The sequence below is a fragment of the Lygodium microphyllum genome, chromosome 10 (genome assembly GCF_053477565.2).
Source record: "Lygodium microphyllum isolate KBCC chromosome 10, Lygodium_microphyllum_v1.1.10, whole genome shotgun sequence".
Taxonomy (NCBI): domain Eukaryota; kingdom Viridiplantae; phylum Streptophyta; class Polypodiopsida; order Schizaeales; family Lygodiaceae; genus Lygodium; species Lygodium microphyllum.
The window spans coordinates 91699581-91713522 of NC_141144.1; the positions used below are offsets into that span (position 1 = coordinate 91699581).

Genomic DNA, 13942 nt, shown 5'->3' on the forward strand with positions numbered 1-13942 from the left:
GAAAGATAAAAACAGAAACATCAACAAATGTAGGGAGTGTGGAATATTCCATGTGCTACCCTCTAAGAAACTATAGCCACTAGATTAATTGGAGTTGTGAATTCGATAGAAAGTCAAATGCAGAAGTTCTATGAAGAAACCCTCATGAAGATGTCTACTAACTTGGGCATAGTATTGTACAATGTTAACTTTAGAAGGCTTGGAACAAATTCAAGGGATCAATGTGCTAGCCATAGAGCACACCAAGGAAGATCTGATCTATCATTTGGAAGAGAATTGGTATGAGGAGAGAGAGAGAGTTAAAAGCAATAGGGCTCTTGAAACTAGAAATGAGTCCTCCAAAATCTCCTATTGCCCTTAAGCCACTAGCCACCATCACATCACCCCACTGATTTTTGTGGTTTGTTAGACTTTAATTTTGGAGAATCAATAGTGCAACCAATAGAGGAAGCCCCAAAAAAAAAAGAGGCTTATGAAGCCATGATTTAGTAATTAAAGTCTCAACCATAGAAGCTCACAAAATTTCCCCTCCCATTTGAACTTCTATCAGAAGAAGAGCAAGTAAACCCTAAAGAGGCAATATAGAAATATCGAGTGCATTGAGTCTAATAGTGTAGTGATTTTCGATTTCAAAGTGGATGAAAAAGACATGTTTAAGGAGCCTTTTCCCTTATGTGCAGCATAAGTGATCATTCAAGTAGCCAAACAAAAGCATAGCAAAGAAGGGGGCAAGGCAACTTGACGTCGAGGCTTTTAAGGAATATTTTCAAGCCACAGGTAGAAGACATGGGCAGCAAGAGCATATACCTTACCATGAAACTGTGAGAAGCTTGGCCAAGTTAGATAGAATGGAGATACATCATTATGGAGAATGACAAGCAATCCATTTTTTACTCAAGTGACATGGCATACAAGGAAGGAAAACATGGTATAACTTTCTCGAAATTCCAAATGTTAGAGCCAATGAAAAGAAAAAGACCTACTTATTCCAATCCCTCAACCTCATCCCATCCTTTACCCAATTTGTCTGGAGATTCACTAACCATCGTGGTCCATCCTTTATCACAACATGCAACTATCTTCAACTCCTCACTACATTACTTTGGAAGCCTATCTCACCATATGAGGAACTACTTTCACCAATCTTTTTTGATGTGAATGCAAGCATTGACTAGGTGGAAATTATATGACTCCATTTTGGAGCCACACTACTACCTCATTGTATGGAGCTACTAGAAGATATGGTGGATAGTAGGCTCCCTTGTGTACACATCCCTTCTTTCATGAATCACAATTGTAGCCACACAATTGACTAAAAGGATATATGGTTAGTATGGATGCCTTTAGCATGCATGTAGGCCTATCCCTGATTAGTGTCTTTCCTATCAACTTATAATTCTACAGTTTAAAGAAAAAAATAAAAATAAAAGAAAAGAAGAAGCACAATAACACACTCATCGCACCTAGGGGTTCACCCCCTACGCCCACATCCCCCACACCACAACCTTAGGGTGCATTAAGTTCAGGATAACTTGAGCTTGCTAGATAAAGCTGTCACCATGCAATAATCATACCATCCACAGAGAGTACCAAAATCATAAGGTTGCCATCATGAGCCTTCTTCATGTATAAACACAGATCCATAGCACTATGGCTATATCCTTCTGAATGTATAAAAGCATCAAACTTACGGTACCATTCCTTAGGTGCCTATTAAAGGCCATAAAGGCCCTTTCTCAATTTGCACACTAGGTGTTCCTTGCCTTTTTCCTCAAAGCCCTTAGGTTGTTGCATATAAATCTCATCATGCAAGTCCCCATGTAGAAAAGCCTTCTTTACATCCATATGATAAAGGTCTAGAGCTAGCTGAGCAACCAATGCTAGTACCAAGCATTGGGTTGTCATTTTGACCACAAGAGAAAAGACTTCATCGAAGTCAATAACATGTTCTTACTTGAAATTTATAGCTACCAATCGTACCTTTTAAGCTGGCTTGGGGCATTTAGTGATACTTTCCAACTTGCATACCCACTTGCATGGCAATTCCTTCTTACCACTAGGCAAAGTAACCAAATCCCACGTATGGTTTATCTATGAGGAGTCAAACTCTAACTGCATAGCCCTGTCCCATGAGTGACTATCATCTCTTTGCTTGGCCTTATCATAAGAGAGAGGTTTGCATGCATCTGTCACCATAACATAATCCATGGAGGGTGTAAAGCGCTCAAAGAAGCTAACATCTAGCTCTAGTAGAGCATCTCAAAACAAATTGATCCTACACAAGAAATGGATCCTAGGCCATGGGAGCATCAACTACCATAGACTATCGCGAGTTGTATGGGAGCAGAAGTCTCCTCCTAAAAGATCACCCTAGATACCTCAACTACCTACTTAGGCTGTTTATGTATCTTTTTCTCATGGAAAACTACATCATGGCTACAGATAACCCAGCGAGCCTGTGGATCCCATAGGCCATAGCCCATCTCACTTGCATCCCCATAACCAAGAAAGATGCATTTCACAGACTTAGGATTCAACTTATTGCATTTGTCCTTAGGAGCATGACAGAATGCCTCACAACCAAAGATGTGCAAATGAGCATATGATGAAAGTTTCCCAGCCCATGCCTACTCTGCAATATAGCAATCAATAGTAGTGCAAGGAGACATGTTAATCAAGTATATGACAGTAGTAATAACTGCCTCAGCTCAAAAGTGTTGATATAAGCTTGCTTGGCTAAGCATACGGTGGACTCTCTCTTGAATCATCTTGTTCATGCATTCAACAACAGCTAGCCAAAACATGGTCAACTAACCCACATACAAGCAAGGGATAGAGTGTACTAGACTTAGCGTCACATGCAATAACAAGATTTCCATGTGTAATCAAACAAAAACTACAACTAGACATCATCAGTACCAACTATCTCCAATGCTAGGTCATTACCCAAATGGACAAATCCAGTCATACTATGATAGGAGTGAAACCACTTTCTATGAGGGGTCACATGAAGGAAGCCCCTAAATCTATTAACCAACACTAAGTATATGATCCTGACAAAGCATCAGTCAGCTATGAAGCATCCAAGGAAGAGGCTGCCAATATGAGATCAGTAGACATATCAAGCTGCATCACATTAATCTCCTCAATCTTAATTCTTGCTAGACTTGCTAGACACTTTACCCTTTCTCTTTTCCTTGCACCTATCTTCATGCATTTTATGGCACTGTGACTGAATGTAACCTACTTTCCCACAATAATCACAAGTAAGATTAGACTTATAGCCATTGAACTTACTACGATACTATCCACGTGTCCTAGATTGAGACCTTTTGAGAGTCTCTACCATGGCTATTTTCATTCTATTGGCCCCTCATAGTAGTCAAAGCATGTAATGTACGGGAACATCTATATTCTTTCTGTTCACCTCTTCTATCAAGAGAGCACTCTCAACATCCTACAATGTTAGCCCATCCTTTGAGATATTAGCATGCAGAGCCATACGAAAAGTGTCCTATGACTCAGGTAGAGTACCAAGCAAAAATAAAGGATGCAAAGGATCCTTAAACTTAATCTCCTATGAAGCTAGATGGCCGATGATGGATAGACGTAGAAGTCCCTTCCTTCATGTGAAGGTCCATCAACTATTTCAACCAATATATTTGAGATACAAGACTCTACTTGTTATAAATATTCTTACTTTATGTCCAAAGCTCATATGTAGTCCAATTGTCAAAATCACAATATTGTAGTGAACCTACTTAGAGAGTGATAAAATGATTGTGGGGTACATTCAATATATTAAAGAAATTGTAAAAAAGAAACAAAATTAGAGCTCACATTTTCAGTATTCTCTTCCATTGCAACCTTTTCTTTTATCCACAAAATTGATGGAACCTAGATGACATTCTCCATAGTAATCTTCTTCTCCACTTTCTTTCCCATATGCTTTATACCAACTTCTTCTTTGAGTTTGCAAAAAATCCTCTTTAGTTGGAAGTGTCTCTAAAGTGCTCAATAGCTTTCTTAAGGCATGGAGAGTTCCTAATTGGTATCATCCACAATGTTTTTCTCATCCTAATTAGCCTCTACAATGACTCCAATATAGAAGTCCTCCTTGAGCCCCATGAAGTTCTGGTTAAGCAATGGAAACTCCTTCCTCAGTATGGAAATGGATGGGAGATTTGCCACAATGAGGGATTCAATAAATATTGGTATGTCTTTTTGCTTCTCTTCTAGTAGATTATCCACACTCATATGAAAACCAACATTGAATTATTTACACACAATAGGTAGGAGTGCATGGTAGCTAGAGTACTTGGTAGGTAGATATTGAAACTAAAGTGCCTAGTAGCTAGAGATTGAAGTCCTTGCATGGGTTGTGTATCTAGATTGCTTACTTAGTAGAAATGATTCAAGAAAGTCATTGCATAAGGTTGTGTAGCAAGAGTACTTGGTATAAATTATTCAAGGAAAGAGGACTTATAAAGGTGCCTCACAAATAGAGGGAGTCATTAACACATCGAAAAGTCTATACTTTTGACAAAGTAGTCATTGGAATTTGAAAAAAGAACTATTGGACCACCTTTTTGGAAAGTATCGAACCTTTTTAAGGACATCACTCACCATCTCAAATCCAAATAGTCAACATGAACCACTAGGAGAAGTTTCACAAATCCATAACAATTGTTGGAAAGCTTCGTTCCAAGACAAATGTGTTAGTCATTATGTCCTAGTGCTTTGATGAATGCTTGATCTTTTCACTTGCATTAAAAATTGATGTAAAACCATTTGAAAGTAGTGTTCTACTAAAAGAGGCTTAAAACTGTTGAAGATCTCGTTTTCTAAAAAAAATTGAAACATTGTTTTATAAATTACGATATCATGCTCTCAAAGCAAGGTCTTTGGCTTGATTTCATGTTTCATAAGTCAAAATGTTGGTAAAACTACCAAAAATCCATTTTAAAATTTAATCATATAAAATACAATTTGCATACTATGAACAAAAGCCTAGATGACAAATTTTGTGTTTGATAAACATAGTTGCTTTTCACAATAGAAGTCAATATACAGCTATAAATTTTACATTTCTCTCTATTTCGTAATACTTTGAGCATGGAAAGAATAAATTCAACTACTAGGAAGGATAAATATTATCCCAGATAATTATCTAAAAATTTTCATCAAGTCTCTAAGCTAGCCAAACTTCTTAGGCCAAATCAAATAGAAGAATTTCTCAAGGTATAAAATCTCTAAGGGAAATTAGAAAGGCAATGAAAGCTCTCAAACTTACAATCCCAAATCTCATATTTCAAAGACCTTTCAAGGAGATATGTGATTAACATATCTTGGCTACATCCAAGAGGCTATATAGGTTTTTAATTAATTCTTTCAATGATAGCTACACTTGTCTTGCTCACACATATAGATTGACTTGCATAGAGATGGTCACTTTTGAGAAGGCTCAAATACAAGTTTTCTAAGATTCTTAAGCTAGTCCCTCTAATAAATGCAAAAACATAAAATATCATTGATGTGCCACCATATAGAAAGCCAAAGCCAGAAGAAAGCCCTAAAACCGAGAATATCACACATGAAAGATATACAAGACCAACAAAAAATAAGGAAGGGCTATAAAAGAACAAACAAAGAAATGAAAGGAGTACAAGAGGAAGAAAGTAGAAGATAAAGAAGCAGAGAAACTCCAATGAGCTTCCTATTTTTTTTCTTAATTCTTTGAAGAGAAGCCATGAAAATGTTAAGATGCAAGTTAAATAATTCAAGGTCTTCCTCATCATTTGAACTTTTGTTATTTGCTAAGTACCCTAAGTTTCATGATTTCTAATATAGGGATGCAAAAAGATTGGTTGGAGTGCATAAACTTAAATGACTCGTGATCTAGGTACCAAGATGGAGTACAAACTTGTTGTGGTAAAATCCTTGATCAAAATATGTTAAATAGTTAATGATACATACTACCATGAGTAACTTGAAAAATTCACTCTTTGTTGTTCATTTCAAACTCCTCATCAAGAAGATAGCCATTCATATAGCTAGAGAGTAATTGCAAGTGCTAGAAAATTGATTCGTATTATTTTTCTTAATGATGACAAACTTATAACGATAATATCAAAACCAATAAATGTTCACGTAGAATTATACTTAAAAGCTAGACCATTGCAAAATAAAGGTAAACTAACATTCTTTTTATTCAAATTTATATAATTTTCTAGGGATTGTTAAAACAGGTATGGTATTTGAGAGCAAATCTATTGAAGTATATGGACACCAACAATGCTCAATTACCAAAAAAGAGGGATATCCAAGAAGAAAAGAAGGTTAAAAAAGAGACGAATGATAAAGAATGGTAAAAAGAGTACCATAAAGAATCTTGACTAAAGAGACAACGATCCTTCTATTCTAATATCCCATCGTTCAATAATAAGCTATGAGACATGATTAAATGCTAACCTTTCACTAAGAGCATGCCCTTTGATCTCCTTATCTCAACATTGGAAAAAAAATCCAAAAAAACATTAATAGTTATAAACAAAGTGGCATTGCTTAATCTACTTGAGGTATTAGGCTTCAATGCTTTTTGTATCACAAAAAATATTTTACACATGTAGCGTTCGCTAGTGATTGGGCTTGGCAAAGGCCATTCAAAGATTGAAAAAACAAGCAAAGAAATGGAGATCTTACACTCCATTGACAATGTTATGTGGAAGCAACATAGAAATGATCATAAAAGAATGTCCCATTCTCTACGAGCTATCTTTTTTCTATCTTCAGACATTTCACCTTCAATGGAACTGTGCAAGACATTAATAGCATCAACAATAAACTCAATCGACTATTATTTCTCAAGATTAGACGAATAGACATATGTAAACAAATGAATTTTATCATAATTGAACTTAATGCGAATCCTGTAAAAAGATAAATATTACAGATTAAATACTTACAATTAGGTCAATGCATTGGAAGACTTGAGGTTCAATGTTGCAAATGCAACTCTCCATGCATAAATGCATATTGTATTAATATCTCTTTTACACTGCTCTTACTTACCCTAGGTCTAAAATCTTTGATTCTGCACTTCTAAGTAAATATGAATCAATTCTCACCTCTTCTTTTTTTGCATCTTGCCTATTATATGGTGATCCAACTACCTCTACAAATAACAGTAATAATCATTTTTCTTTGAATGGCCTTTGAATGGGTGTGTTATTGAAGGCTGAATTTCTGTATCCATGGCTAAGAGAGAAGAAGAAAAGTTAACAAGATGAAAGTAAAGTTTGAAGCACCAAGCTTTTTTATGATTTGAACTTAGAAAAGTTAACAAGATGAAAGGAAAGTTTGAAGCACCAAGCTTTTTTGTGGTTTGAACTTAGATTTAAGCACGATTATCATGTAATCACAATTATGCCATTCATGTAAAGTGGACTAGACCCTATGCCATTAATGTAAAGAGTATCATTACTATGACCACTTGAGTTTAAAATATAGATACCTATATTAAGAAATTATCATTGTAAGTACTTTTTATTTTTAAGCATAATATTTTAATTTTAAACAATTGATGTTCAATTATACAAGTTCTACTTCAATTGGCCTAGAGCACTCTCTTTACATCATAAAAGACAATTTTCTTGATAAGAAGACACAATGAAACAACACAATCAAGCATCTCCATTTGAGAATACTCAATTCAAAAGCAAGTTTACATGTTCATTTACCCTCAAAAGTGTTTCCCCACCATTTTAGTGGCTTTGCAAAATGTCATCATGTATTTATCCAAGGAGAAAAGTAGAGTTCTCACCTCTACTAATATACTAAAGATCTATATTAGTCATATAAAGCAATGCTTTAAAGATCTCCTTAAGAATGATAAGGAGTCAACATCAACAAAGACCACATGATTGTAGGATTTCACAAGCACCTAAAACATGATCCGTGCAAAAAAGTAAAAGTATCACATCAAATGTGAAAAGATGATTGAACAAGCTAATTCCAAACAAAATGTTTGCCAAATTGATGAGAAGAAAAATGAACCCTCAAACGTTATATTCTATTCAAAATGAAACACCGTAAGTATGAAAAATTGTTCACGTTGGGGCAAAACAACATCTATAAATAGCATTTGCAACCCTTGTCTTGGCAAGGAGATTACCAAGCAATAAAACACCAATCGAGCATCTCCATAAAACCCACCTCAATTTAAAAGAAGTTTACATCTTCATATGTCCTTTACTTTAAAATCACTTTTAGTGGCTATACCAAACACCGTAGCAAGCACTTACACGATCCTTTATCCTAGCAAAAGAAACAAGACATCAATGCTAACAAATAACATGTACAACAACAAAGGCATGTTGATGGCCAAAAAAATCAAGCTACAAACTCCAATTACCCAACCATATATGTGAATAAGGTGAAGAAACTAGTTCAAAACGTCTAACAAGCTACTTAATTGTCTTTTATACTGGTCTATTATGCATCCCAAGCCATATCAAATAGACACAACAGAAGAAATCACATCCATCATTATCAACATCACCTTAGATACAAGTCATTCCCTTTTTTGCAATGTGTATGCTCTACATAACTCGCCCTAAACTAGATAGGTTTCAAACCATCTATTCCAATGTATACTTTTAAGAGGCATAGGGTTAGCTTGATAAGTTTGCTTGGATGTCCATTTTAGATCAACCAAAATGTTTTTCAGACTCGCACTCAAAGGATAGCCATGAATTTTGCCTTCAAAATATCCAAAAACCTCCCAATGGAATAATGTCCGATCATCAAAGGTGCTAAGGACATGCTAGTGCTCAATGTGGCTAGCCTTTTAGACTAAGCTTGACTTTGTTGCACAAATTCAACCGACAATAAAGCTTTCCTAGCCAATGCATGATCTAGAATACCCAAAGAGGAAAAAATGCGCACACGCACACAAACCATCATTAATATGAATTTAATGCTTGAGTCGTTCAACTAATAAGACATTTGAGCAAGGTGGCACTTCTATACCTTGAATTTTCCCATTGAAAACAAATAATGTAAGTCCTAATTGTAATCTGAACATGTAGTTGACCTTTTTTAAAAGATCTACATTGACAGACATTATGTCTTTCTCAGTGACTCATGTACAAAGTCATTCTTTTGGCTTCGTATGTTCTGGATGGGTTATATCTGATTTATATACAAAGCTCTGCACAAATCCTGGCAACTATATTAACTCAATTTGGTCATTGCTAAGTGTTACAATTGACCAGAGATGAAGATTGGGCTTTGGAACTTGACCTAATCAAGTTGCTGGTTTTCATAACAATAAAACATGTTGAACCATCAAACATGGGAGTCAATCCTTCAGATGAGCCCATTCAGGTCCATATATTGCCAAGTGTGTTCGACCGTAACGCCTATGCAAAATCTGCATATGACAATCAGAATTTAGTAGAGTGTATCTGCTGTTTCTGTTCTTTTAATTTTAACCAAAGAACGAGTTACCATGTAGAAGGCAAATATGCAGGTGGCGTTGTGAACTTCAATATTTCTTTTAAATCAACTTAAGCACTAGTTACCAATCAGAGGCAAATTATCAGCTGGCATTTTGAGCTTTAATGTATGTTAATTTTAGAAAGCTTATTATAGAACATGCCCCATCCTGACCATTCAACCATGTGGAGTTCTAAAGCATTGAATGACCAGATTAACAACAAACCCCCCTAAAAAGAGTGCCTTAGCCGATTGCTGGCCATTCAACCGTGTGGAGTTTTGAAAGAACAGAATGAAAAGATATAGACTCCACTACATCCCAAACAGTCATTTAGAAAGGACAGCTTCCCCATGCTCATCCTTCAACCATGTTGAGTTCCTAAACCACCGAATGATCAGCAAACCCCCTGTTGTGAGTTGTGTGCATGCTTAGAACAGCATTCACAGAGGTTTTAGAAAGGACTGCTCGCAAGAGCTTGATTGACTGCAAGTCATATGCATGTTCAAAAGTGAGTACATACATATGAAAATCTCTGGCCTTTTTTGGGTCCCTGTCTACATTCCATATCCCTATTTCCTGTTTCCGTGCAAATACATACATATGAAAACCTCTGGCCTTTTTGGGTACCTATCCACATTCCATATCCCTATTTACTCTTCCCAGGTGTATTCCAATATAGTCATAGGGAAGGGGCAATTCATGGCTGCCCCTTGCCCCCATTCCCTGTTCCAGATTCTCATTTCGTGTGACTATGTACTACATTTTAGAGAGCTTCCCGAGGGATGCAATAAGCCCTGCTAAATGAAAATGATGGGAGGCACTTTATAGGTGGCTAGTTGTGAAGTGGCACAGGAAGAAGGGCCTCCTCATATTGACAGCTTTAAGATTTTGAAACTTAAGAAATCCCTGTTTAGGTCGAATCTAGCTTGCCATTTCTGCTAATTATAGTCTACTGGCAATCCATTTGCCAAGTCTGCTTCAAATGATGTAGCCTCCGAGCTGTATCTAAAAGACATTTCAAGCCAGCTTTCAAAAAAGCTTTAGAGGTTCTGTGAAACGCTGACAATGAATATGCAAGGGAAACGAGTAGTTATAGGTCATGTAGTTCGCAGTTCTTCAATGATTAGAAAATGAGGACAGTAGGTGTTCCAAGATGGTAGGGTATCTCAATGCCATGCTTATTAGCACCTCTAACCTTCCAAGTCAAAGGTAAGGGTAGATGCATGGAGAAGCCACAAAGATAAATGGTGCAGGAGATCTAATCAGAAGAGGTTGCAGCAAAATGTGTAAGAGCAGCCCTGTATAGCTAACCTTAGACAGCAAAACTTGTATACAAAGCTGTGAACAACCCTGTACAGCCAACCTAAGACAGCAAAACTTGTATCCAAAACCTTCTGTAAAGTCCAATTATGCTCCCGACTTACAAGGCAAAGCCCACACTGTCTATAGCATACGAAACCTTCTGCAACATTCCACCCCAAGTCAAGAAAACGTGTCCTGTCATATAGATGAGCAACTGAGTGACTATGGGATCTAAAGCATTTTCCCATAGATGGACAGAAACCTGCTTTACTACATTCCACAAAATTGAAACTATTTTCATAAGTGGCTAGATGTGGAAGCTATTTACTCTCACCATGGCTTGAAACATGCTTTATTTCATAAGAAGAGACACTCCCCATCAACATAAGTTTATCCACTCCCACTGCTTTGAGAAGCAGGTCTAAGCCTGAAAGATTGAAATGATTGTTTGATGCTTGTCACATATCTCAAAATGTTGCAGACATGCATCACACGGTTTGGTTTCAAATGATTTGCCATCAGTTTCAGTTTATGCCATGGTTAACTTTTTCAGATCTCCACCTTTAATGCTTTCTTTCAAGCATCTTTCTCTGCAGCATAATCCAAATAGGAATGCATCATTATTTTGAGCCCACAAGCATAACATGCAATTATTCATGGCTCACTAATCTGCAGAACAGTTTCAAGATATTATATTCTATCTGTGAACTTAGCCCTTGCATTCTTGCAAGATTGAATGAACATGGTGTCGTGCCACTACACAGACACGGTGTGAAAAAACTTGGAGTGCATCATCATCTCGCTTTCTTATTAAACTCTTGCCCAATGCTCAATGTGTCCCCTAGAAGTTTCTCAAGTATCATGGAGAAAGCTGAAGCAAGCTGATAGAAGGAAACATCCAATGCATACCTTAGGAAGAAGAGACAATGGCTACCATGAACCTTCAGCTGGAGCTTCTTCATGGGCTAAAGCAAATGATTTATGAAGCTCCTTGAATGCCCACTCTAATACCAGTTGAAAGGTGAGGAAAAGGTGGAATGATAAGTAGAAGCATGAAGAGAGTAAGAGCTATGGAGGTTCAAGCAAGACAAGAGAGATGCGTGTGGAAACTCCAATAGAAAGAGTCAATGTCATATTAGTTGTTAGTGTTAGTGTCCATAGCATGGATGGTTCAAAATTATGAGATTTTTGGACAATTTTAACCTATTTTTGATATTTTGGTAAACATCTGCTTCTTGGACACCTTGGAAGTACAAGCGTGTACACTTGCTCTTACAATTCAGCAACCTTGCTATTGGCTGAAAGCATTCAGCCCTTTATTGCAGTTGTGTATTGTTGAAAATGGCTGGCAGTGCATCTACATCTAACACAAAGAATCTCTTTGAGATTCGTAAGTTCGATGGCAATGGTTTTGATCTTTGGAAAGATCCTATGCAGGGTATACTCTTTCTAAAGGATTGTGTTAATGCTTTAGCAGAACATAAGGTTGTTGCTCTCTCAGATGAGGATTGGGCTAAAATGAATAAAAAGGCCATTACTTACATTAAAATGGCCGACAGATGATAACTTGGTTGATATAAAGAGGCTTGATACTGCCTACGTAGTTTGGGAGAAACTCAAGGCTACTTATGAGAATACAACTCCTGTCAATCAGGTACATCTCATGCGGAAGTTGGTCAACTTAAAGCTTGATGAGTCCAAGCCTGCCTTAGAGCATTTGAATGCTTTCATTGGTATTTTGAGTCAATTGGCAGGATGCAAGTTTGCCAGCTTTTGATCCTAAATTGAGGGCTATCTTCTTACTCATGACCTTGCCCAATTCATGGAAAGCATTGCTTGTGCCATTGAGTAATAACCCCAACTTGACATTTGATGGTGTGTGTGGTTCTATTCTCAATGAAGAGATCAGATGCAAGGTAAGTGGAGAAAATAGTGGATCAACCTACAATGTAAAAGAAAGAACTGAAAAAAGATCTAATACTACAAATAAAAACAAAAATTGCAGCAAAAGCAAAGAGAAACAGCAAGATGTAACTTGTTATCAATGTGGTCGCAAAGGGCATAAAAAGCCTAATTGTAGGTACTTTAAAAGGGAACAAGAACGTAAGAAGCAGGCAAATGCAAAAGGCAAAAAGAATGACAAGGATGGCAGCTCTACCTCTAAAGAGACAGAAAAAACAAATGTGATATCTAGTGTTGTTATTGAGGAAATAGAAAAGGATAAAGATACTAATTTGCTCGTTGCATTTTCAGATCCGCTTGCGACAATGGAGGACATATATATCACTAAAATAGATGTGATAGATACTTTGTTGTCAACTCATGATGGTTTGTCACAATCGTGGATTGCTGACAGCGGTGCTTCATTTCATGTAACTCCATCCCTGGAGTGTTTTTCTACTTATGCAGAAGGTAATCTTGAAAAAGTCTACCTTGACAAAAATCATGCATGTGATATTGAAGAAATGGGCACCATACACATGGCTCTAGAAAATGGTTAGAAATTGATTCTTCATGATATAAGATATGTACCTGGCATCAAGAAGAGTCTGCTTTCTGTTGGGCAACTAGACAACAAAGGTTACTTCACTACTTTTGGTGGTGGTATGTGGAAATTATAGAAAGGATCTATACTAGTCACTAGAGGTGGTAAAAAGGAGACTTTGTATTATCTCTAAGGCACTTCTTGGAAAGTTTATTGCAGTTGCTGAAGTACAGTCACACATGGAGTTATGACACAAGCGTCTTCGACACATGAGCCAAAAGGGTTTGCAAGCACTTTCTTCACTTATGAGAGTTTATGTGAAAAACTCAAAGCTTGACTTTTGTGATGATTGTGTTCTTGGTAAACATGTGAAGAGTCCATACTCTCATGGAGTCTCTAGGAAGGCATGTATCTTGGATTTAGTCCATTCTGATGTATGCACCATACCAATAAAAACTCATAGTGGTTTCTGTTATGTTGAGTCTTTTATTGATGACCATTCTAGGAAGCTATGGGTCTACTTGCTTAATCAGAAAAGTGAGGCATTGGATGCTTTTAAAAGGTTTTATGCATTGGTGAATACTCAAAAGGGCTTAAAGTTAAAATGCATAAGAACGGATAATGGGGGAGAGTATGTATCTAAAGAATTTAATAAG

At 36.8% G+C, this 13942-nt stretch overlaps 1 protein-coding gene across 1 annotated transcript in view; it reads right to left on the minus strand.

The window, feature by feature from the left end:
- Nucleotides 1–9005: 9005 nt before the first annotated feature.
- Nucleotides 9006–13942, minus strand: part of LOC148030276 (uncharacterized) — a 96858-nt gene continuing 91921 nt past the window's right edge. The window contains exon 10 of the mRNA XM_087686559.1: nt 9006–9433. Within this exon, the coding sequence (XP_087542685.1) occupies nt 9370–9433 (64 nt within the window). The 3' untranslated portion in view covers nt 9006–9369. The remainder of the gene's footprint in view (nt 9434–13942) is intronic.